This window comes from Phlebotomus argentipes, unplaced genomic scaffold (assembly GCF_947086385.1).
Source record: "Phlebotomus argentipes unplaced genomic scaffold, Phlebotomus argentipes genome assembly contig_75, whole genome shotgun sequence".
Lineage (NCBI taxonomy): Eukaryota > Metazoa > Arthropoda > Insecta > Diptera > Psychodidae > Phlebotomus > Phlebotomus argentipes.
Window position 1 is genome coordinate 209,763 of NW_026776170.1, and position 22,487 is coordinate 232,249.

Genomic DNA, 22,487 nt, shown 5'->3' on the forward strand with positions numbered 1-22,487 from the left:
CTGTTATGGTTCTCTTTTTATGAAATAAAATGCAAGAGACTAGGGGCAAATTCATAAATGTTCTAAAGAAAAAAAATGCACTTTTGGAAACCCTGTAGAAAAATGTGATGTAACATGCCACTTCTGTAATACTTTGTTAACTGTATGCGTGCCGTTCTTTTTGTTTGACTTACTGAATTTTGTAAAGTTTAATCCTTTGTATAGTCTCAATTAAGTTTTTCCTATGTAAAAGCAGAGGCATTAACAAAATAAATCTAAATCTAATCTAGATAGGTTGCCAAACATATGAATAATAAAATGTAATCTTTACTTTCTATTCGACATAATAAATTTTTAGATTTTTCGTATCTGAAACTCATGCGCGGTCACTAAAAAAGGAATTTTAGTTTAATTTCAACTGTTGAAATTTACTTAATTTTTTTATTTGCAGATGCTGTCACTGTGATGTTAAAAGACTCAAAAACTACATCTACATTGTGCACTACGCACACACCGGCACCACGTCGTCATATGCTGCCATTGTACTTGTCATATACATCACCACAGCGAGAACTGAGACCGGTACGCGTTCATACTGAAGAACCGTCAGTTGCAGCGCGCTGGTTAAGTGAAGACACACATAGGCATTTGCTTGGGATTCCCATATCACCTGGAGATATTATTACCGCTCACTCTGATGTAGTAGTAGGCAAACCGGCGATTTTAGGTCCACCACGACGACCATACTCCTTTTTGGAAATCCGAAAATCCCCGCTAGTGTCTAATATGGATCTTCCGCCTAAGCCATCATCAGTAAATTTAAAAGGCTCGCAAGTTTTGAAAATACTGCTAGCGCCAGATGGAGCGGAAGGACGGGCTTCAGAACGCTATGAAGTTTTAAAACCACCCGATAGTTTTGTGCAACCTCCTCCTGTTCCGAAAACAGAAATTGTCCCTTTTTCTATTCATCATCATCCCGTGAATGTAATTCGTCAGTCGCCAAAGAATGTTCAAATACCTTCACGTACAACCATTCAAACCATACTGTTCAAAACAAGAACCACACCTCGCAGGTCTCGCCAAACTCCACGACCATACTCTGCTATTTCAAGAATTACAACACCAAGAATTAAAACGAAGCATAATACCACGGTGATGGATCCCACAAGCAAGCACATGAGGTGAGAGCATATTAGACCTAATTTGTAATGGCACAGTTTCACTAATTTCATCTACAATTCAAAAACAAGAATAAGCACATACTTCGCGTATTGAGATATACATAATAGCCCCAATATATAACCCGGATGTCATTGGCGTGCCGCTCTTTGGTTGGTCGACCCCCCTTTTTAAATATAATCTACTTCGCGCATAAAATTTTGAAGTTGTAATAATTAGCTAAGCAACTCAAAACCGACTCAAACTATGACGGTTCTCCGACCGTTTTCCCATGTGAACAAAGTGTCATATAAGCGTTGGCAAAGTTAGCGAAATTTGGTTGTAAAGGCTTACGTGGAGTATAAAAAAAACCGGGTAAATAACTGCGATCCTTTAGGCCCTTTTCCACACTAGATCCAATTCTGGGATAAGATTATCCCGATCCTATCCATATCCAATTCCGTACACACCACGAAGATTACCCTCGTACACATTTTCGCTCACAAAAAGCAACTTTAACATGTTTTCATGCCATTATTTGTATTGTAATCAATGTGCTCTTTCTGAATGAATCATATTCTTCGCCACTCTGCGTCGCATCGAGCGAAATGTGTTTTTGATGACACAATTAGACAACACATTTTCCATGAACACGATGTATATTGCAAATTGCATAAAAACGCAAACCAACATACGTGTTTGTCTGCATTTCACGCGTGCAATATTTGTGCAAATACGCTCGTCTTGTAGAGAATTTTTTCTGAACCCGAATATTGGCATCCCATCTCGGAAAAGGAAAATTATTCCCACCAATTTTCCGCAGAATTTTTCCTGGGTTACTGAAAAATTTGAGCTTTAACCATGCAAATCGTACTGATAACTCCTAAGATTATCCGAGAGCTCGATAAATGAATGCCAGAGCCATCATCATAATCGTTGCATATGAAGCGCAAAAGTGTTCGTGTGATTTCCTCGAAATGGTCTCCAGATTGTGGCGCTTTGCTCGCTTCGAAGACATCAGCGAGAGGAGCGAAACAGATAACATGTGATAAGGGGCATCTTAATTATAAAATGAATAATTGAGCACAAAGATTTTTTATTTATTGGCACACATAGACTGTCTAACAGTACAATGCAGTTTAAATAGTTTATATACACGGGAATTGAAAGGGACCCGCGTCTCACCTGTCCCTCCCAAAAGGGACCCAGCTCCACAATGAATTCAGAGGCAGATGGGCAAACCGCGATCTTGATTCTCAGGAAACACGTGTCGATCGGGATATGGCAGTTCAGTTTAATGCCGCTATGTGGATCTCACTTACGCTAAAAATACTCAATTCTTAATATAATATAATTTCATTTTTTAATTAGCCAGAAGCATTTAACTAATGAAGGGGAAATTAAATAGAGATAGAGGACATGTTGATAAGGCCGAAGGCAGACCAGGGAGCATCACAAAATATTGCTTGACCCAAGCAGCAAGAGTAGGGTCAATGATGCAGAACCGAGGCGGACAGCGTCCGTGCGGAAGAGGTTAAAAATGGCAGAAGCAGCATAATAAATAAAACAGTTCACCAGATAACAAGAATACAATGAGCCTCTTTATGCCGGGCCAAGTTAAATGCTAAATTTATCATTAAAGTAGCATTTAACAATATTCGGCTTTATTTTAGTCCATGGCGTTGATACCGGGACACACGCGCTTAAACTGAAATCGAAGCATGTCGAAACGCGACGCGCAGTCACGAATGACGTTCAGTGAGGATGTGTGTGAGAATTTGACAGCCCACACGCATGCGCCACCGCGCAGTTTGAGCCGACTTTTAAGTCATGTCGGACTAGCTTTAATATAAATGCTGCATTTATATTAAAGCCGACACGGCATAAAGAGGCTCAATGATCATGAGGGAGAGGAGGAGCAGAGTCTAGCAGGGTCGGCTTGACATCGACAAAAGGGCAGAGGGAGAGAGTAGGAAGCCAACCGAGTCATGGGCACAAGGAAATCGTGGAAGCGGGAAGGTGTCAGTATCTCACACTTTCATATTGTAAGGGCGAGCTTACACCGATCAAAGCATGCCAGAGATATGTGGGTTCTGGTGGAACAGACACACACCCTCAAAGTACATTCCTCCACATTCAGGCATCACTGATTGACATTGAGGCATCAATGACTCAGAGATCAACTCCTTAAGTCACCAGGCCATTCCATCTCCTGTGAGCACGTGTTCATAATTGGCTTTGATACTTTGCACAAATCCTTCTGCTTAGTACTTCTAAAGCAGTATTTCATGATCAATATAGTCAAAAGCCTTTGTTAAATCAATGAAAAGAGCAGAAACAGATAAACCGTCATTGAGTGCACTATTGATCTTTCCGAAAACGAGCGACATCGCATTCTCCGTATCCCTCCCGCTCATAAATCCAAATTGTTCGCGACTGATAAAATGAGACTGATTTAGAAAGGCCATAGTAAATGAATGAGTGAATGTGTTTTTCAAAAATATTTGCACCGACCGAAAGTAAGGGAGATTGGTCTGTAGTTTCCTGCTAGAGTTTTATCGCCCTTTTTGTATACGGGGACAATGACGGCAGTTTTCAAGCAGCTCGGAAAAACTCCTGAATTAAGGCATGAGTTGAAAAGTATCGTAAAGATATCAATTATGTGAAACACTACACTTTTATTGTGCAGCAATGATAAGCCGTCAAAGCTAGAGGCACTCTTATTTTAAAAACCTCTTACGGTTTTTACAACTTAGATTCTATCGATCGGGAAGAAGTAAAAAGTATCACGAGTCACCACACCCTCATAGACAGAATCGGTGGATCCCAAAGGACCACCAGGCAATTCACGCGTGAGAGTACCCGGGACATTTACGAAGAACTCATTGAAGTGCTCCGCAATGTCACCGATACCAGACACCGGAGCCACCGGCGTGATCAGCACAAATCGGTAGGAACGTAAGAGATGAGCTTAATTTCTTCATGATTTTTAGTGGGGTTTTCAACCGCAAATCGTTAGGAAATCGCCTGGAAAGCTCAAAGAGTGTATTTTTGCATTTAATATCTCCACACAGAGAGTCAGAAATCCAAGGTTTAAGACGAGCATCTCCCTTGCGGACCGCGCAATGAGAGGAGAAGTTGTCGAAAAGTTTCCTGATTGTGTCCACGAACGTCGAGAATGAACCTGATGGGTCGATCGAGCGGTTTAGATAATTCCAATCCACGAGGAGCAGCGCAGCTCGTTCCTGACAATAGTCAGTATTTATGCGGGGAGCTAGGGCAGGCTCATCCCGCATTAACAGCAAGAGCCCACGAACTCTAAGGCTTAGTATACAGTGGTCAGTGATAGAGACATTCAGGGTGGCACAGTACTCCGAGATTTGATATTGTAATTGATCTGATATTGGTATTGAGTCTCTGATATTTATTTCAAATGTTCTGATAATCACTCTATGTTTCCCAGATAGCGTAGGGCTAGGGGTGATTGCTTCTCGGTTGTTCCTATGCTGTTTATTGAGCGTTATAGGAGAATACTTGATTATCTGTCCCCTGTAATTGTAAATAATCCGTTAAGGTTGTTTGATTCTTTGTCTGCCCGTTTGGTTTGGAGTTGGTTGGGTGAGGCTAATTCTGGTACGGTAGGCAGCCTTCTGATGCCTCCTTACAATTAGTACTTTAAATCTATTGCATTACCGTCGCGCCAATTCACCCCTTTTTTCTCGCTCCAATTCATAAATGATCCATTGTGACTACCTGCCGTATGCATCTCTGTGTTCGCCAATGCACCCATTTACTCAATTTAGTTTAAGTTCTGTTTTGCGCCTATCACACTCGTATTGCAATCAGCGTCGGTCAAACAGCTTCTCTGTAAGCTAGTGCCATGCTCTAAAATTTTATTATCGTGTCCACATGAACTCGATATTCCTTCATGTAAATGTCCCGCTAGGACGCCAAAAAAAAAATCATCGCACAGGTGTTTCGCCACAATATGATCTGTACAGAATTCTTCGTTACCTAGTGGACATGCTGTCAAGCAGGTCGAAACCATGGAAGGAGAGCAGTAGGAAGTATTCAATGGCGTCTCTCGAGTCGAACAGAACATCAATGTTGCAATCGCCTAGAAGATATACATTATTCTTTATCGTCAATGCTTCCCAAATCAAATCCAGTTCGTACAAAAACTCTGATACAGGCTTAAGACGGAATCTGTAGAAACAGTAGAGAAATATATCTGTGCTGTCTCGCGTGACGACTATCTTGATACAGTCCGCGGTACTTAAATCAATTTTTTGAGATGAAACTCTACTCAATTTAACGTTCACATAAGCACAAACCCCACCCGCCCTGTAAAAATCATGACATACTGCACGGAGCGTGTAGTCAGCAATTGCATAGTGAGGGGATTTGTTTTGTGAGACCCAGGTTTTCGTGAGAAAAATAAGATTTTGTCGTTTAACTCCTTCAGCCCTGCCAGACTCAATAGTAGTCATCAGAAGATTCATATTCCTCCTAATGCTCCGGATATTTTGTAGGATTATCGTAAAGTCCGCGTCAGAATACGTCCATGGAGAGGATTGAGGCATTTATGTTGCCTGGCCGGCCAGTTATCGAAGTCAGAGATAGAGTTGATAACGTAGAATCTTTCCCCTCGCACCCTCTCATCCTAATCGCACCATTGTCAATCCATAGGAACTTGAAGTTGAGCTTCGTCTTCCACTTTTTTGCGATCTTCAATAGTTCCCGTCTCTACGGCGTCAATCGCTCATTGATGAACATTCTGGTCACTTAGGAAAACACCCCTGAAGTTACTGTCTCGGTGGGACTTTCTCCTGGCATTGATGATGTTTCTCTTTACTTTGCCACTGCGGAACTTAACGACAAGCAGATTTCTCTTCCCCCTGAGATTTATAGGTATCCGTATATTCCGCGAACCTATAAAATGTTGAAAAGCTAAAATTATTAGACTTTTGCTGAAAATACTACTAGTTAATGAATTATGTAGACGCGTAATCAAAATGGCAGTGCGATTTCAAACCTATTTTGACGGTTTCCCTTGCTCACTAGCGCCTCTTAGCAGGAGTCACGAGAAGCCGTCGCAGTGTTTGTGCTACGGAATTGAGCTAATGCTGGACTGGGAGAGGGGGGGTCGAGCAAAACTAAAAACTTAAACTTGCTTTTAAATTTGTTATTTAAACCTAAATGTTTTGGGTCTAGTACGGCTCACTGTTTTTGAAAGAACTCAAAAGACGGTATATGATATTGAAATATATCCTGTAAAGTGTGTTGTGCTTATTTTTAGTTTTGTGCCAACTATCTATATGGTTATTATTATATCGATATTTCACATGTTTGTTTTGTATCTTAAATTAGTGAGGACAAGATTGAAAGCATTAGCAGTATCAACAGTTTCAGTATTACATCAACTGCTCAGAAAATAAGAACATCGCAGCCTACTGAAAAGTCAATAACAACGTTTACAGTTAATAAGTCCATAGATCTATGGAATGATAAATCTACGGCTTCTGAGAGATTAATCAATTCGACACATTTTATATCAAAGACTAGTCTCCCTGTAACCTCTAAACATTTACCATCTGCTAAATTTACGAACAGTATAGTGGTTCCATCGGAAATAAGTATAGTGTCTACAAACAAATCACCCCAAATTATTAAACTCACGTCAACTACAGAATCACAGCCAGTCATTTTCCATACTACACGTAACCCTGCAACACTTGGACCAAACACGAAAATGTCAGAAATTCGCAAGCCAACAACAGAAACTCCTTCGTCAATAGAAATGATAGTGGGTACAGCTAGTCGTTCCAGGCCTTTTGTACACATCGGAGAGTCACCACCAGCGCGAGATGAACAAGCATTGCCTGAGGTGAGCAAAACTTTTGAAAAATATGGATTAATTAATGTTTTCTGTGTGTTTATGAGGGTGCTGAGATCTAATGTAATGAAATGAGTTATTTTATTTGAACGCATGCTTGCGACATCCGCCTTGTTGCTCTGCTGATTAAACGTAGAGATGCAATTCTTAATTGACGTCAATGGTCCATGGGCCAAGAAATCCAAATGAGCGATAGATACACAAAAGATCAATAATAAATCATGTTTCGATGAAATATTGTTCAGAATTAATTGAGCGATAATAAAGTGCATTTAAACTCTCAAGGAGTCACGGACTTTTCAGTAGTTTTACTGTGGCCCTTTTGAAATGTGTTAATTTCATATTATAATAAAATTAAAAATGTATTGAAATTATCATATGGCACGCTTATTATCACACGCTTCACGTGTGCTTATTTTGAATTAGCTGGGATATACAAATTTCTCTCTTCCGTGGCCAACTCGATTTAGTTAGAAGGAAAGAAAGCATGGAAATTTTCATATGCAATATAAAATCCAAGTCCTGTAAACCAAACAGTTATAACTCTGGTTCTATGGCTTCGATAGAAAAGTTTGACCCCATATTGGAAACGTCTCGATCTAGACTATCGAAAAATTTTCAATTAAAAATTTTCAAAATTTTGTTATTGACATTAGCACCTCTGGCGGTGGTCTGATGAACTTCTGTTGTTCCAAATAGTCGTAGAGTTTTCCAATGATCCCTAAATCATTAAGATCGGAGAAATAGAACTAAAGTTATAGCGTATTTAAAATTAAACCGTGATATCTCCGGTTCTATTGCATTTACAAAAAACTATAACCTATTTTTAGAGACGTACTGATCTGGACTACAACATACTGAAAAAAAGGTTAAAAGGTTTTTCAATATGGCGGCATATTTTATGACGTCACAGACTAATGGTGGATACGGCGTACAAAAGAGCATCGAGACACGTCTTTTAGTAAAGAGATTATCGAAATAGGTTGATAAACAGTGGAGATATGGGCCAGAAAGGTGTGAACTTTGACCTTTCATATCTCCGCTCCTAATGAATAGGGCCCTGAAAAAAAATGGTTCGTTGGGAAGGTCTCGACCTCAGTTACAACATATTAAAATTCAAAGAAAATTTATGATTTCGTTTTCGAGTTATTCGTTTTCGAAATTTCGAAGATGGTTTTTTTCGACTTAAATACTTCTAGCGGTGGTCATACCAAGTTATGATGTAAAGGTGAGAGATAGGGCGGCCGTGGTGCAGTCGGTAGAGAGCCAGACTGAGGACATCACAGTCGTGTGTTCGATCCCCATCACTTGCAAATGATCGAACACAGCAGATGCGAAAAATATTAAGCCTTTCAATGGCATTTATATAAAATTCCAGCCCAAAATAGGTTGCTGTTAAATGTTCCAACTGAAGTAGAAACTTCTGTGGAAGTGTATTTCCACAGTAGTTTCGTAGTAATATATAGTTATTATGTAAGGGTGGGAGATGGCATTTTACGAGACCTTTCCAGTGAATACAAAATCATTCCGATCGGTTTATTAGAAGCAGAGCTATGGCCATTTTAATTTTTAAAATTTGAACTCTTATAGCTAGGGTTCGGAATTTCTTATGTTCTTAGGTGGCTGTTCGCTGGAAAGGTCTTGAGGTCAGCTATAACATACCATAATTTGAACCTGATTCATGCCATAGGGGCTGAATAATTGAGGAAAGTGTATTTTGTGGGTGTACAAAATGGCGGTCGGAGGGGTGGGGGGTTGGATTTGACAAAAAATCTTTATTACCACTGCATACTTTTAACCTTTGCCGCAAACCGCATGTCGATATCTCTTACCTGAGTCCACAAGCCCGATATCGACATGCGGTTTACACCAAAGGTCAAAAGTCATAGTCCCGCTAGAGAATGATGATATCAAATCCAACCTCCCACCCCTCCGTCCGCCATTTTGAACACACACAAAATATTTTCCAAATTTTCTCAGCCCCTAGTTATAGCTGCCCTCAAGATTTTTCCAACGAACTACCACTTAAGAACCTAGATTTTTCCAGGCCCTAGATTTAAAGGTCAAAATCTCGAAACTTAAAACGACCATAACTCGGCTTCTAATTAACCGATCTGATTGATTTTATATTCTTTGGAAAGGTCTCATGAAATCCCATCTCCCACTTAAACATCATAACTTGGTAGGACAAACGCTAAAAAAAAAACGATTTTCAAAATTTTAGTATGTTGTAGTCCAGATCAGTACGTCTCCGTAAAATTTTGCCGTAAACTAAATTGAAACTGAAAAAAATTTCATCGAAAACACACCCAATGTCAGGGACATTCGCGGATGAAGATGCCTTATCATGGGGATTGACTATATGTATTACCCTGTTGAATTAATTCTTTGCGTTGAAAACATTCCTCGGTAATTATCTTGAGTTTGTCTGGTAGGAACGCTGAAAAATGCCCTTCTTCATTCTCCTCTCTATATATTCCTATATAACCTCTCTCTCTCTAATATATATTTATATAATATAAAATGATATCTTGTCAACAGGTAAGCCACGCAATGCTTGGCGATATACTGATGGCATCTACACCGACCACAACTGAAACGGCTTATGAATTAGATTGTTGGCCTCCTTGCCGTTCAGATCGCAACGAAGTATGTAGACAAAGCAGTACATTTTCTAAGTGCGCATGTCGTGCTGGATTTGCGCGAATGTTCCCGGATCGGCCATGTCGACCTACATACACATACGCCATGGGCATGCGCTTAGGGCGCTTGGGTGGCGCAAAACTGTTTTGGGATTCTGCGTTAATCAATAATTCTTCGGCACGTTTCCATCATATGCAAACTTTGGCGCATGAAGCACTTGAGCGTGCTGCCATGCAGTCCGACTTACATGATATATATTATGGTTTAATTGTCAATGGATTTGAACCTGATAAAAATGCAGGCGTGATATGGGTTTACTTTCGCTTACAACTGAGTGATAACAGCGATGAGAGACGTCTGCAAGATATATTTAAGAAGTATTTGCGCTCTAGTGATCTTAATTTGGGTGGCACAGAACTTTTCGCCGCTGATTTATCCATAGTGGCTGTGGATTTTGATGAGTGTCGCTATGCGGTACTACATGACTGCTCGCCAGACGCAATTTGCTTTAATCTACGTGGTACTTACACTTGCGGTTGCCGAGAGGGATTCATTGATGTGTCTGAAAATACTCTCTACCCTGGTCGTCATTGTTCAGCGGAACCTATAGGATGCGCTACCTGCACTTTTCATGGTATATGTGTACCACCTCCGGATAACAGGTAAGCCATCTCTAAATATTGTTTCACTTAGAGTGACCATAATTAGTGGTACTGCAGTACATTGAGCTATTCGAACCGCCTTTTATGAATAGTCAGCGATAAGATCTAGTGAAAACCAAATGAAGCATACACCATACAAACTCGTTGGGGAAACCAATAACGTGACCGCCTTAATAGACTAATTTTACTAATCCTGAAAGTCATCCTAGTTTGCCATTTATAAGCATTCTTTGATGTACCAGAAGTCATAGTAATACCACGTTGATGCGTGAAAACGGGAAAAATTGAGAAAATCGCGCACATGTGATTGCGATAAACTTTGCAAAGTATGCAATTATGGGCATCGCGTCTCGGCGAGACAGATTTCAAAGTCGTGAGCAAGCCCACAAGCGGACGTCTTGAGGGAGGGCGACTAAGAAAGTCTGCAACGTCTAAGTCAAAAATTGCCACTTGAGATTTGTCATGTCTTTGAGGATCTCTCGTAAAATATAATATAAACACAGTAAGTAGTAAGTAAGTAGTTTTAAATAGTAGTATTAAAAAACTGAATATTGCCTCCAAATAAATGGTTTGACCGACAGTGGGTCAACCTTTGCTGTTGTGGGTTTGAATCTCTGAGAATCTTGCTGGGAATGCAATTTTATCAAACACAGCAAGACTGGGATACTTGAAATCTTTTATTCGCAATTTAAAACAGTTTTTACTATTGTAAAGGTTGAAGCTTGATAATTCAATGGAGTTGCCCTCTACTATTTGTCTCTTTATAAAATAAGCGGCAATGAATTGATCTCAATATTTGCGGAGGAATTAACCATAAGACAAAGACTAATTATTAAGTTCATAATCCAATAGCAAAACGAGAGACATTAAGGTCTTTAGCCATTTTTACCACAGATGAATTGATATAATTCAATAGAACTGTCGGTGGGACCCTTGTGGTTACATGTGGTTATTCTGTGTGTTTCACCTGTGGGAATATGCGTAAATTATCATCCGGAGAGGCTGAATGATATTTTTTTTAAACAGGTTCATGTAACTATTGAAATTCATATAATTTTTCAAGCCGACGTGCTGATGTCGTGGCGTCTCTGAGGGAGAATTCTTCCGGAGTGACGTCAGAGGGACGCGCAATTTTTCTCGAAGGCTGAATGCCCTGATCTTAGTAATGAGTGAAAATTTCATGTTGAAATACGTTAGGCGTTGGAGTAATCTCCAATACACATGGTTCAATGATTCGGATTTATTGGCAATGAAAATTTCACAACGTGTTGTGAACATTGCGAAAGTCATTAACTCACACATTTGCAATTTGTCAGTCTTGACACTATACCCAAATAAATATGGCTAAGTAGGGAGAGTACCTCCGGACGAGGGATGGTCATGGTTTGGAGCCCGGAGACCGTGGATCGGCAATTAAATAAATGAAGTAAAATGAATTTCACACAGTGACATTTCAGCCTCTAGTGTTTGTGTGTTTTAATTTCTATTTTCCCAGCTTTTTTTTTTACCCTTTCCTTCGGTTTTTACTTTTTCATCGTTTTCTGGCATATGTCTTTCTCCCCTGCGGCTATATCCTACTGAGCTCGTGAGCAGCGATTCAACTCCCCCTGAGAGTTTTGCTGTTCACTACCCTTTCCTTATGTGATATGTGCGCAAAATTCAATTGCTTTTCACTCATAACCAAACAAGTCTGCAAACATGTAAATGTATAGAGCTAGTGTGTAGCATATACGACCAATGATCCGAGGTTTCTGCCGCTTTCCTCGGGAAGGTCGGAAATGAAGTCGGCGGCAGCCGCAATTACTTTGGGAGAGGTCAAAAAATAAAATAAGACAAAAATAAAATATCCATTAAAAAATCCATAATAAGGGAGATCTTTTAGGCGGAAAATATAACTAGAGGCTTTCATCTAGTTTTCTCTACAAATTTATCTGAATCTGAAATCTTCAATTTACTATATTAAGACCCATACATATATGAGTGCACGTACATATAAAATATAATTAATACTATATAATCTAAATATATAAACTAAATATATTAACCGAGCTCATTAACTGTACTCACTAATTTCCTCCTTAACTCATTCCCATCAATACAGCCCTGGCGGGGACTAATCCTTAATTGAATAACTTAAATTAAGTATTTGTTTTCTTCAGAAGACTAACTGTATAACATGTTACTATCATATGAATAAAATATTGAATATAATAAAAAATTATTTAAAAATTGTTCTGTGATTCTGTTGTTTTCAGGGCGGTTGCACGTTGTGAGTGCTTTGCTTGGTACAGCGGAACTACATGTCGTGTCAATTTGAAAGCATTACTCATTGCCCTTGCAACTCTAGCCGCTATTCTAGTCTGTATACTCATAGGCTGTATTATGACTACAGAACGATGTTCAACCCGGCGACATTGCGGTACACTCATTGTTCCAGTTATGAGTTTGCGATCTCGAAAAGTAGATTGTCGAGCTATTGTGGATAATGCTAGTGAAACAAGCGATGATGTAATACAACCTAGTGACAATGAGCAAGCTCTAACAGTTATGATTCCACGGTAAGCCAAATAATATTAATTATTTTGATTTTTTTTATTGTTTTTTTTTTGGATAACGGCCAGTGAGGTCCACTGGTTTCACTCTAAACACAATTTTTTAGAGATTTAATATTTTCTTTAGGTGCTACACATATAAATATTACGAAAGTGTAATTTGGTGTTCTGTGTATAATGAACACTATAAGATGTTGAATTAATGACTATACGGAAGATCGGGAGAAAAAATGTCGGAATAGTAGTCGATTTTATCAGGTGTATTTATTATTCATCATGGTAACGTTTCGGCCAATATATCGCTATCATCAGACCCTAATGTGTAAAGTTAGGAATTAATTCTATTCTGTATTCAGAAAGATTTTTTCTAACTTACAGAGTCTGAAGATACACTATTGTCACAAATTGCACTTTGCAGGCACCATTGACGACAATTTACACAGCAATATTAGATGAAAATGGACATTAATCTACGTCCATTAAATGGACATTAATACGGTAATAATCGCCGATACTGTAGTTTGTTTTGTCCACATAAACACATCTGGTAAAATCGACTGCTATTCCGACATTTTTTCTTCATGAATACTATAAGATCGCGACATGAGACTTCTCGCATAGACGTAGTTAGGATCAGGTCAAGGGTTGTGACGTTGTGAAGTTTGTTTACGGCTCTCGATCTCCCCAAAGCATCAGACACAGGCAATTTGATTATATCGCTCTCTCTCTTGCGTTTATCCAGAATATTTACTATCCGCAGCATTAAATTCGTGTCTTGCAATGTAATGAAAAGTGATCTTTATATTTTTCGACCAAATTAAGTCGAAAAATCATGTGACAATTGGCACCAAATTTATCAAGTTTCTCATTGTATTTGAACTGGTAATGAAAATATGTTATGCATACAAAACTCGCCAATTTCATATTTTAATTTTCAAACAAGAGGTGGCTAATGTTGGTTTTGCGTGCCACAGCATCTTGCATCTCGTTTGCATTGCGATGCATGGAGATGCAAATTCTAAAAATTTGTAAGCATTTATAACAGCATCTCCGATACATTTTGACTGCATCTCGGCATCTCTGAAGCATTTTGACTACATCTTAGATTAAGTGACACTGCATCCCTTGTTTTCAAAAGTTCTGTTCAATTGTATAGCTAATAATATGTGATATCGAATGAAACAAAATAAAATATTGCTATGGTTGTATTTAATTTAAATTTAGTTGGGAAATAAAATCATTGCAAAGAATGTATTTCAAATTCCTGTTTTTGTCTATGAGAATAAAATTGTAAATTTGTTTAGCATTCAACTCGGTGCTGTCTACTTTACTATGGCACAGGAGCGGGAAAGCTTAAAAGCATTATAGTGAAGAAAGATATTAGACTAAGAGAAAAATCTTTGTTTGAAGAAAAAATTCCCTCAACTGTTATTAAGGTTGAGTTTGTTCGGCGTGTTAATAGTGTATATGAAATTACTTTATCTATAAATGAGATTAAAAAAAATTTCGGTTTAGACCAATTCTGTGGTGTACCTACGTTCATGACTATTAAGACAAAATATCTTTCACAAACTGACATTGTTTAATTTTTTACATATTTTACCTTCTTTCAAAGGGCTAAGTATCAGTCGCGACAGAGCGTCTCTAGTCTGTGCAATCCGAAGCTACTTAACTACCTCGATGTCAGTCTCACAAATTCAGCATCATCTAAACAAGAAAATTTTGCAGGGGCGTTAGTATCAGCGGGCTTTGAGGTAAGCGCAATTGTAGGTGAATCTGACTGGCAAGAAAATTATCAGTCCGAAGTACGTTCTTACGACGAAACTACAGTACAGCCGCCTACTAAATGTCTTCAGAAAGATGTTAATATAGTAGAGCAAGACACGAGTTCTACCGTGTTGTTGCCACACACACATCTTTACTATCCGCCCGACAAAACAAGCGACATCTCAGGCTTTGACTCAGTATAATGATGCCACCACCACGCGACTGTGTGCCAAATTATGATGCTCATTGTGTTCTTTTTCATTTTCTTTTTTTGTAATATACAAATGTAGCTTCTGGAACGATATTGTCCTTAAGCCTTTCAATTTATTGGAAGATACAGCAAAGATACACAGACTTTTTGGATAGCGAAAAAGTCTAGCAATAGTGTGCAGTTTTGTAAGTTAATATTACAAATATTAAAGTCAAACCATTCATTCACAGTAATTAGAAATATTTAGTTATTTTCTACATCTCATCTCTGGATACGTTTATTTTATTTTCCACGTGAATCGCAAAATCGCATTGTAAAATTCTTTCATGTTGACATTAGAACACATTCGCGGAATAAGAATAATTATTTTCAGAATTTTGATTTCGAAATGCGCAGTTTTATATGGAACTCACAAAACTAGCTCATAATGAAAATAAAAAAGCTTAAGTCAGGAACCAAATGTGAGATTTAGCGTACTGTTTGCGCAAAGATATTGGCAAGAATGAGATTATAATCGTTCCCTAAAAAATGTCTCTGTAATATGTTCCGCTAAAATAGGAGGACATTTTATTAAAAGTTTTACTCGTGACTCCAAACACAAATTCTGTTAGATACGTAACATTTTTTCCGTTTTACTTAAAAGGAAAGGATTTTATTAAACTGTCGTTGTGGAACTCTTTTTGTCTAAACTTTAAAGGAAATTTGGAAGTAATACTTGATTAACTTGATCTGTAGTTACGTTATTAAAGTACGAATTATTGTACGAGTACTGTTTCATTACAAAACAAACAACTTTTTCATTATCCTGTAGTGCGTTACTGTAATAAACCACATTCATCTTCCCCTCTGCGTTGATTTGAAAATGTATATAAATTAAATATAGACTTGTACCTTTACATTTTGTTTATATTTGGCATCACTCAGAATGTATGCTCGCTGACGAAAATGAAGATTTTGGCAATATTACTTCCGGCTGGTAAGTGATCCTTGTACACTGTCATGCTAAGCTCCAACTCCACATCTTGTGGTCCTTGAAGAGCCTCTACCAAACTTAGTAAAGCTTCATTGTGCATTTTTCGAAGTGTAAAGGATGTGTCGCTGGCTAGAAAAATATCCGGAGGTGCCTCCACATTTACCACACGCAAGAAAAAGTCTATGTTATCATACCTGAAATTTAGGAGAAATGATAAAGCAGTCAGAAATATTTAATTATGTGTTATTTAAAAGACAGCTTTTAATAAAGTCAACGGTCATAATTACGGTTCTTTTGCATCCACAATAAACTAAAACCTTTTTCTAGAGACGTGTTGACCTGGACTACAACATACTAAAATTTAAAGGAAAAGCATGATCTAGTTAATCTAGACTAATAATGAATATGGCATACTAAAGGGCGTCGGGACACGTCTTTTGGTGAAGAGATGATTGGCATCGGTTGGTAAATAGGCGGCAAAAGAGGTGGGGGGTTGTATTATTTGGCATCAAAATGTTCCTAAGCAATACATATGTTTAACTTTCGCCGCAAACCGCATATCGATATCTCTTACTGTTTAGGCCCCAAAACCCCGTTTGTTACGACGAACGGACGGACGGAACGACAAACAAACACGAAAAACAAAAAATGCCACCCCTCTTCCCCCATTTTCGTTCTATTTCGTCAGTTTACGGTTACTTGAGCCGATTGGACTTGTTTTTTCGCGGTTCGATTTTTTGCGCGATTACAGATATTAGCTGTGATGTAAATCGCAGCTATATAATACTTGAAAAGTTAAAATGCTTAGCGCTGAAATACAGAATAACATATTCCGTCTTAAAAACTCAAAATGTGAAAAGTTGTGTTTCCTGTATTAAGCCTATGCTAGCGCTGCAATTAAATGAGACTTCTTTTTCTGAGGTTGGTTGTTAACTATAGGAAATAATTACTCACCAATTTGGGCCCTTAAGATTGAAAAGCGCACGTCCCAACGGTGGAACAGACATATTGGCTACAAGTGTGATGAAATTAAAGGAATAAGAACTTGGACGTGCAAAACAGTCAAGGTCATCGCGATCACAAAGCAATGAAATACGACGGCATCTATTTCGTCGCTCGGTGTCTATCGCGTATCCACTAGGACAAGTTACGGGGTAGCAACGATGGCTGCCACGTGTATTGGTGCAAATTTCATTACTTTGACAAACGTTGGCCGCACATTCATCCACATCCAAGCAACTGCGACCATCAGTGCCTAGACGATAACCGGTAGGACAAGTACATATATAAGAGCCACGTGTGTTGACGCAGCCACCGACACATAACTCATACGAACGGCGAGTTTCGCACTCATTCAAGTCATCACATGTGTGGTTGTCTGCAGATAGGCGCCATCCAGCCTCACATGTACATCTATATGAACCCCAGTAGTTCACACAATGTTGATTGCAAATTCCAGGTTTTGCACATTCATCAACATCCATGCAAAATGTACGACCAGCTGTAACTGAAATAAAATGAAGTCATCAAAAATGTAGTACATGTTCTAAAGTATATTGATAAAAGTCCGGATATGTGATGTTTTTATTTTGTTTTTTAAAGCATTTGGGACATTGAGCCTCTTTATGCCGTGTCGGCTTTAATATAAATGCAGCATTTATAATAAAGCTAGTCCGACATGGACTTAAAAGTTGGCTCAAACTGCGCGGTTGCGCATGCGTGTGGGCTGTCAAATTCTCACACACATCCTCACTGAACGTCATTCGTGACTGCGCGTCGCGTTTCGACATGATTCGATTTCAGTTTAAGCGCGTGTGTCCCGGTATCAACACCATGGGCTAAAATAAAGCCGAATATTGTTAAATGCTACATTAATGATAAATCCAGCATTTAACTTGGCTCGGCATAAAGAGGCTCATTGACATATTTTCCTTTATTTCTTCACGAGGTGTGAATTAATCCACTCTTTTAAATCCTATTTCACTTTTATTTTATAGCTTTAATATTTAGAACAAAGAATTTAAAAAAAAAATCGTATATTATGTAGTTGAGATACTCTTATACGCACTTCACTTTTTGTCATATTCAAATGGAATTTTAACCGAGAATTATGAGCGAACTTACGATTGTTAGAAAAGCCATTTCCGCATTCACAACGAAAGCTACCAGGAGTGTTAACACAGAGAGTGTGCGCTGGACAAGCGGAGTTCGTTGAGCATTCATCAATGTCCTCACAATATCGTTTGTTCCCCAATACGTAACCCGGTGGACAGTAACATACGTAACCTCCTGGCTTATTTCGACAAAATTGACCTGTTGCGCAAGCGGCTGTGCCTTCCTCACACTCGTTCACATCTAAACATCGACCGTGATCATCAGATCGATAGCCAACTTCGCAAATGGCACCATTCAAAAGATGAGGTATTACCACACGAAGCCGTTCGCACCTAAAATAGCACACATTAGAAAATCATTTGAAAGAAAACTTATAAAAAATTAAAGGACGTTAGAAGCTAATTTATTTTCCATATGTCGTTTTGGGGGCTTTTAACCCTTTCGTTCGGTACAAGTCAGCGGGACTAGATGGCAGGATGTCAAATCTATACAAAATACACAGATGCCAGTAGGGACAACTAACAGCAAAAAGAATGCTGAATATTTTTAAAGTCCAATTTTTCTATGTGCAGGAAAACCTAATTTGAAATGATAAATGTGCTTTGTGAGCGTGAAAGTCGTGTCTGAGACATCATCAACGCGAGAAAAGTCTTGTCGATTTGCGAAAAATCATCCGTTGTTCGTGATAAAGGAGGAGGCTTTACCTCTCGAAACATCACACACTTTTCTTCACACAAAGTCGCATGTGATCTATCGCATTCCGCTCTCATTTGAGAAAAGTAAAGATCCAGATGGCAATGGCGCGCAGATGATCTCAAGAATTAAGTGGCAATACAATTTTAAAAATCTGTACTCATCAATATGCTCAGTTAATCCCTAGTAAACGTGTGCTGATTCTAATTGTGTCGCTGAATATTTATTATACATACCGTACTATCATAGAGGTTAAAATGAAAAGCAAAATATAAACATTATATTTAAAGTTATAATGTAAAATTAGATTTAAACTATGAAAACAAAGGCCAAGAAAGCTCAACTCATTTCCACTCTGTCACAACGTTTCGGAGTTACAGCTACAGTGAAGTTATATTGTTCGTGTGGGAGATGGTATTTTACGAGACCTTTCCAGTGAATACAAAATTATTCCGATCGGTTAATTAGAAGCGGAGCTATGGCCATTTTAATTTTTAAAATTTGAACTGTTATATCTGAGGTCAGGAAGATCCTAGATCCTTAAGTGGCGGTTCTTTGAAAAGATCTTGAGGTCAGCTATAACATACCAGAATTTGAGTCCGATTCATGCCAGATGGGGCTGAATAATTGAGGAAAGTGTACTTTGGGGGTGTTCAAAGTGGCGGTCGGAGGGGTGGGGGGTTGGATTTGACAAAAAAATCTTCATTACCACTGCATACTTTTAACCTTTGCCGCAAACCGCATGTCGATATCTCTTACCGTTAAGGCCCCACAAGCGCGTTTGTCACGACGGAACGACAAACAGACACGAAAATCAGAAAGGTGTCCCCCCACTATTTTCATCATATTTCTTTACTTTAAGGTTACCTGAGTCCTGATGTATATACTAGCTAATAATATACCGGACAATCACTAACATTTCCACACTAAGTGAAAAAATGCGACACATACTACAGAGGGAGATACCAAATACCCGTGTTATGTTCTGTTATGCACATACTGTCGCTGGTTTACACACAAACCAAAAACAAAAAATACCCACATTGATGGAAAGTGGTGTGGTTTTTTTCATTCCTTGCCTCTGCGAGAGGGTGTACATGGGTAAGACAGTGCAGCGGCTAAAGGACAGAGTGGGACAGCATGTGAGGAGTGTAAGACAAATGAGGCGATCAATTGGCGTTGCGAGTGCTTTCATAACTAAATCCTGAATAGATGGCCATGATTTTTTGTTCAGTGAGGTAAGCATATTGGACCGTAACATAAGAAATGGCCCACTGGAAACATTGTAAGCTCTCCACATACACCTTACGAAGCAGCATAATGTGAATAAAAAACAAGACTGCCTCAATGTGAACAGCATTTATGCGGGCATTTTACAAGAAGTAAAACAGAGACGGGTGATGAGCTGAAGAGCAGAGCAAGAGGAACAGTTTTTTAGCTTCAAGGAGGAATAAATGACGGGAGTTTGAATTTGAGCATCAGTTGAAGAGAGAATGTCGATCGTACAGTTTGTGGCAGTGGGATTGAAAGGTGGTGATCTGAGAAGAATTTACTAGCTTACATCCCAAACACCCGCAGTAATTCAATGCGATCTTTTCCTGTTTATTTTTTTCACATAATTACTTAAAATATCATATTGTAATATCTTTTTGTACCACCTGAAGAAGGAGAAATAAATAACTCCGAAACGTTGTGACGGAGTGGAAATGAGTTGAGCATTCTTGGCCTTTGTTCCGTCACACACATAGTTACAAAAATATCTGGCCGAAAAAGATTCACATTAGATTTAAAGTTCGAAATCCATTTTATACTAAAATTAATAGACAAAAAGAGAATTTTTTGTTGATGTCCTTGAAATAAAGCTTCACTCATTTATTAATAAGATATACTAAGACTGTATTTGAAGCAAGCAAATAAACGAAAAAAAAACTTTTTTTTCCACAATTCTGTTTCTTTTTCAATGACAGTTCCGTCAGTTCTACAAACTCTTGTCAGAGTTTAGGACTTGTATTTTGAACAAATGTGCAACAATAATATCTCTCGATTGTTTTTCTGTACCATCGTCTCCAACGGTTATGGAAAGTGTTAGTTGTTTCAGATGAATTTGCACTAGCTCTTTTCTGGATAAAGCTTGCGATCAATTCCCCATTAATACCCTAACACTCTTGAAATATATTGACCGTTTACCATTTAAGAAACAAACATCTTCGAAATGGAGTTTGCCGTTTAAGAAATAAGAAATTGGGTGAAGAAGAAGTGGAAAACGGATAAAACAGGCGACGAATACCCCATTTAAGCGTTTTAAATAATATTACATAGATAATATATCAATCACAAAAAATAATGTTCAGTAAACTGTACTCAAACCGCAAAGTCCTGTAGCATTCGCGCTTGCATGAATTGCAATTAATTTCGCCTAAAGTAATAACAATCTTGTGTCAACATGTGTTAGAACAAGAACGAACAATGAGAAAACAGTTGAGAAGTCCTAAATGCCCGTGTACCGAGACCCAGTTACAAAAAAATGTTAACATACTGAAAGAAATGGTGATGCGGTTTTTTTTTCATATGATAGCGTCATATGAACAGTCACCCACTTCATAGTAAACAACTGATCAGGAGTAGCGCAAGTCCCTTCGAATTATGAGAAATGTGAACTCACAATCATATGATTCTGAATCTAAGTCAGCGCTAAGAAGTGATCCAATATGAGTGTCAAATTTTTCCTCATCGCTATGATTAAATTTTCACACGCTGTAAGTACGATCCCCTCTCATCTCCTCCGAATTTTAAATCTCCACCACACAATCCCACAACTCTTGCGATCTCCAGGCGCAACAGTCCACGTCACGTAGCAGATCGGGTTTGTGCTACCGTCATGCGGGTCCCCTCCCATCTCCCGAAATTTTGTACTCCAAATCCCACACTGCGATCACCGAGTGCAACACAATCCCCACCATATAACACGATCTCTATGTGACCCATTTTCTCGTGAAGTTATTTGACTTGTGGAATAACGAAATTTTGAAAATTTCATGTTAGCAGAAAAGTCAGGTTCTGACATCCATTGGCCATAGTTCCCTGACCGGAGTGTCTGACGTCAGACTTGGCATTTGCGCTGTGTGACATCAAACTTGGCTCTTGAGCTATACTTACTACTCACATGTAGTTGAAATTGGAAATTGTCTTTTTATTATATTTTCACCAGCACTATGTGGACATCTTAATAATAGTTATTACATTACTTTATATGAAACCGAAGCTCACTCACCTGAAAGATCCTTTTGTGTTCTTACATTCGTATTGGATTTCACAGTTATGCGTTCCTAGCTTACATTCGTCATCGTCATCGCAGAGACCTGTACCTGCGTTCAATGTATATCCAGTACCACAGCTCTGCAGACGAATGCAAGAATATGATCCAATGGTGTTGTCACATCGCTGTGTTTCGTGGCAGTCATGGATGTTGATTTGGCATTCATTAATGTCTATACAAGCGTTCGTCACGGGATCCATCGAGAAACCAGTGCGACAGTCGCACCGGAAACCGCCAGGCTCGTTCGTGCAAATTTGATTTGTGTCACATGCGTCACGATCCGTTTCACATTCATTAATATCGATGCACTTACCCGCATGGCGTTTGAAACCAATTTCACATGATGTAACTTCTGGTTCGCATGTGAATCCTCCTAATGTGTTCAGGCACGTGGTATGGCTACAGCGAGCATTGTCAATACATTCATCGATATCTGAAATAAAAATAGGAATTTTGAAAGTTATGTCATGTTATCAACTATAGTGTAATCGTATTTCCACTAGTTGGTATAGTCGCATTGCT

The 22,487-nt window shown here is 38.7% G+C and overlaps 2 protein-coding genes across 6 annotated transcripts in view; one reads left to right on the forward strand and one right to left on the reverse strand.

Moving 5' to 3' along the window:
• The window catches only part of LOC132257034 (fibulin-2), a 33,863-nt gene that overhangs the window by 5,378 nt on the left and 5,998 nt on the right, over positions 1–22,487 (reverse strand). For 2 of the 5 annotated variants that reach the window (XM_059753721.1, XM_059753718.1), the window contains exons 2-5: positions 21,921–22,398; positions 17,966–18,288; positions 16,796–17,348; positions 15,751–16,035 (exon numbers count right to left, since the gene is read on the reverse strand). In XM_059753721.1, coding sequence (XP_059609704.1) covers positions 15,789–16,035; positions 16,796–17,348; positions 17,966–18,288; positions 21,921–22,398 — 1,601 coding nt within the window. In that variant the 3' untranslated portion in view covers positions 15,751–15,788. Of the gene's footprint in view, positions 1–4,689; positions 6,070–14,228; positions 14,598–15,750; positions 16,036–16,795; positions 17,349–17,965; positions 18,289–21,920; positions 22,399–22,487 lie in introns of those variants that run through there. The other 3 variants (XR_009468235.1, XM_059753719.1, XM_059753720.1) reach the window with 3 other exon arrangements.
• LOC132257033 (uncharacterized) lies at positions 314–15,764 on the forward strand. Its single transcript, XM_059753717.1, has 5 exons — positions 314–1,160; positions 6,508–7,024; positions 9,575–10,338; positions 12,594–12,896; positions 14,506–15,764. The coding sequence occupies exons 1-5, from the start codon at positions 445–447 to the stop codon at positions 14,858–14,860; spliced, it is 2,655 nt and encodes an 884-aa protein (XP_059609700.1). The 5' UTR covers positions 314–444; the 3' UTR covers positions 14,861–15,764.

Coding starts and splice junctions, on each gene's coding strand:
- LOC132257033 (XM_059753717.1), top strand. CDS start 445: ATGTTAAAAGACTCAAAAACTACATCTACATTGTGCACTACGCACACA. Junction 1,161..6,507: donor CCCACAAGCAAGCACATGAG/GTGAGAGCATAT, acceptor ATCTTAAATTAG/TGAGGACAAGATTGAAAGCA. Junction 10,339..12,593: donor GTACCACCTCCGGATAACAG/GTAAGCCATCTC, acceptor TGTTGTTTTCAG/GGCGGTTGCACGTTGTGAGT.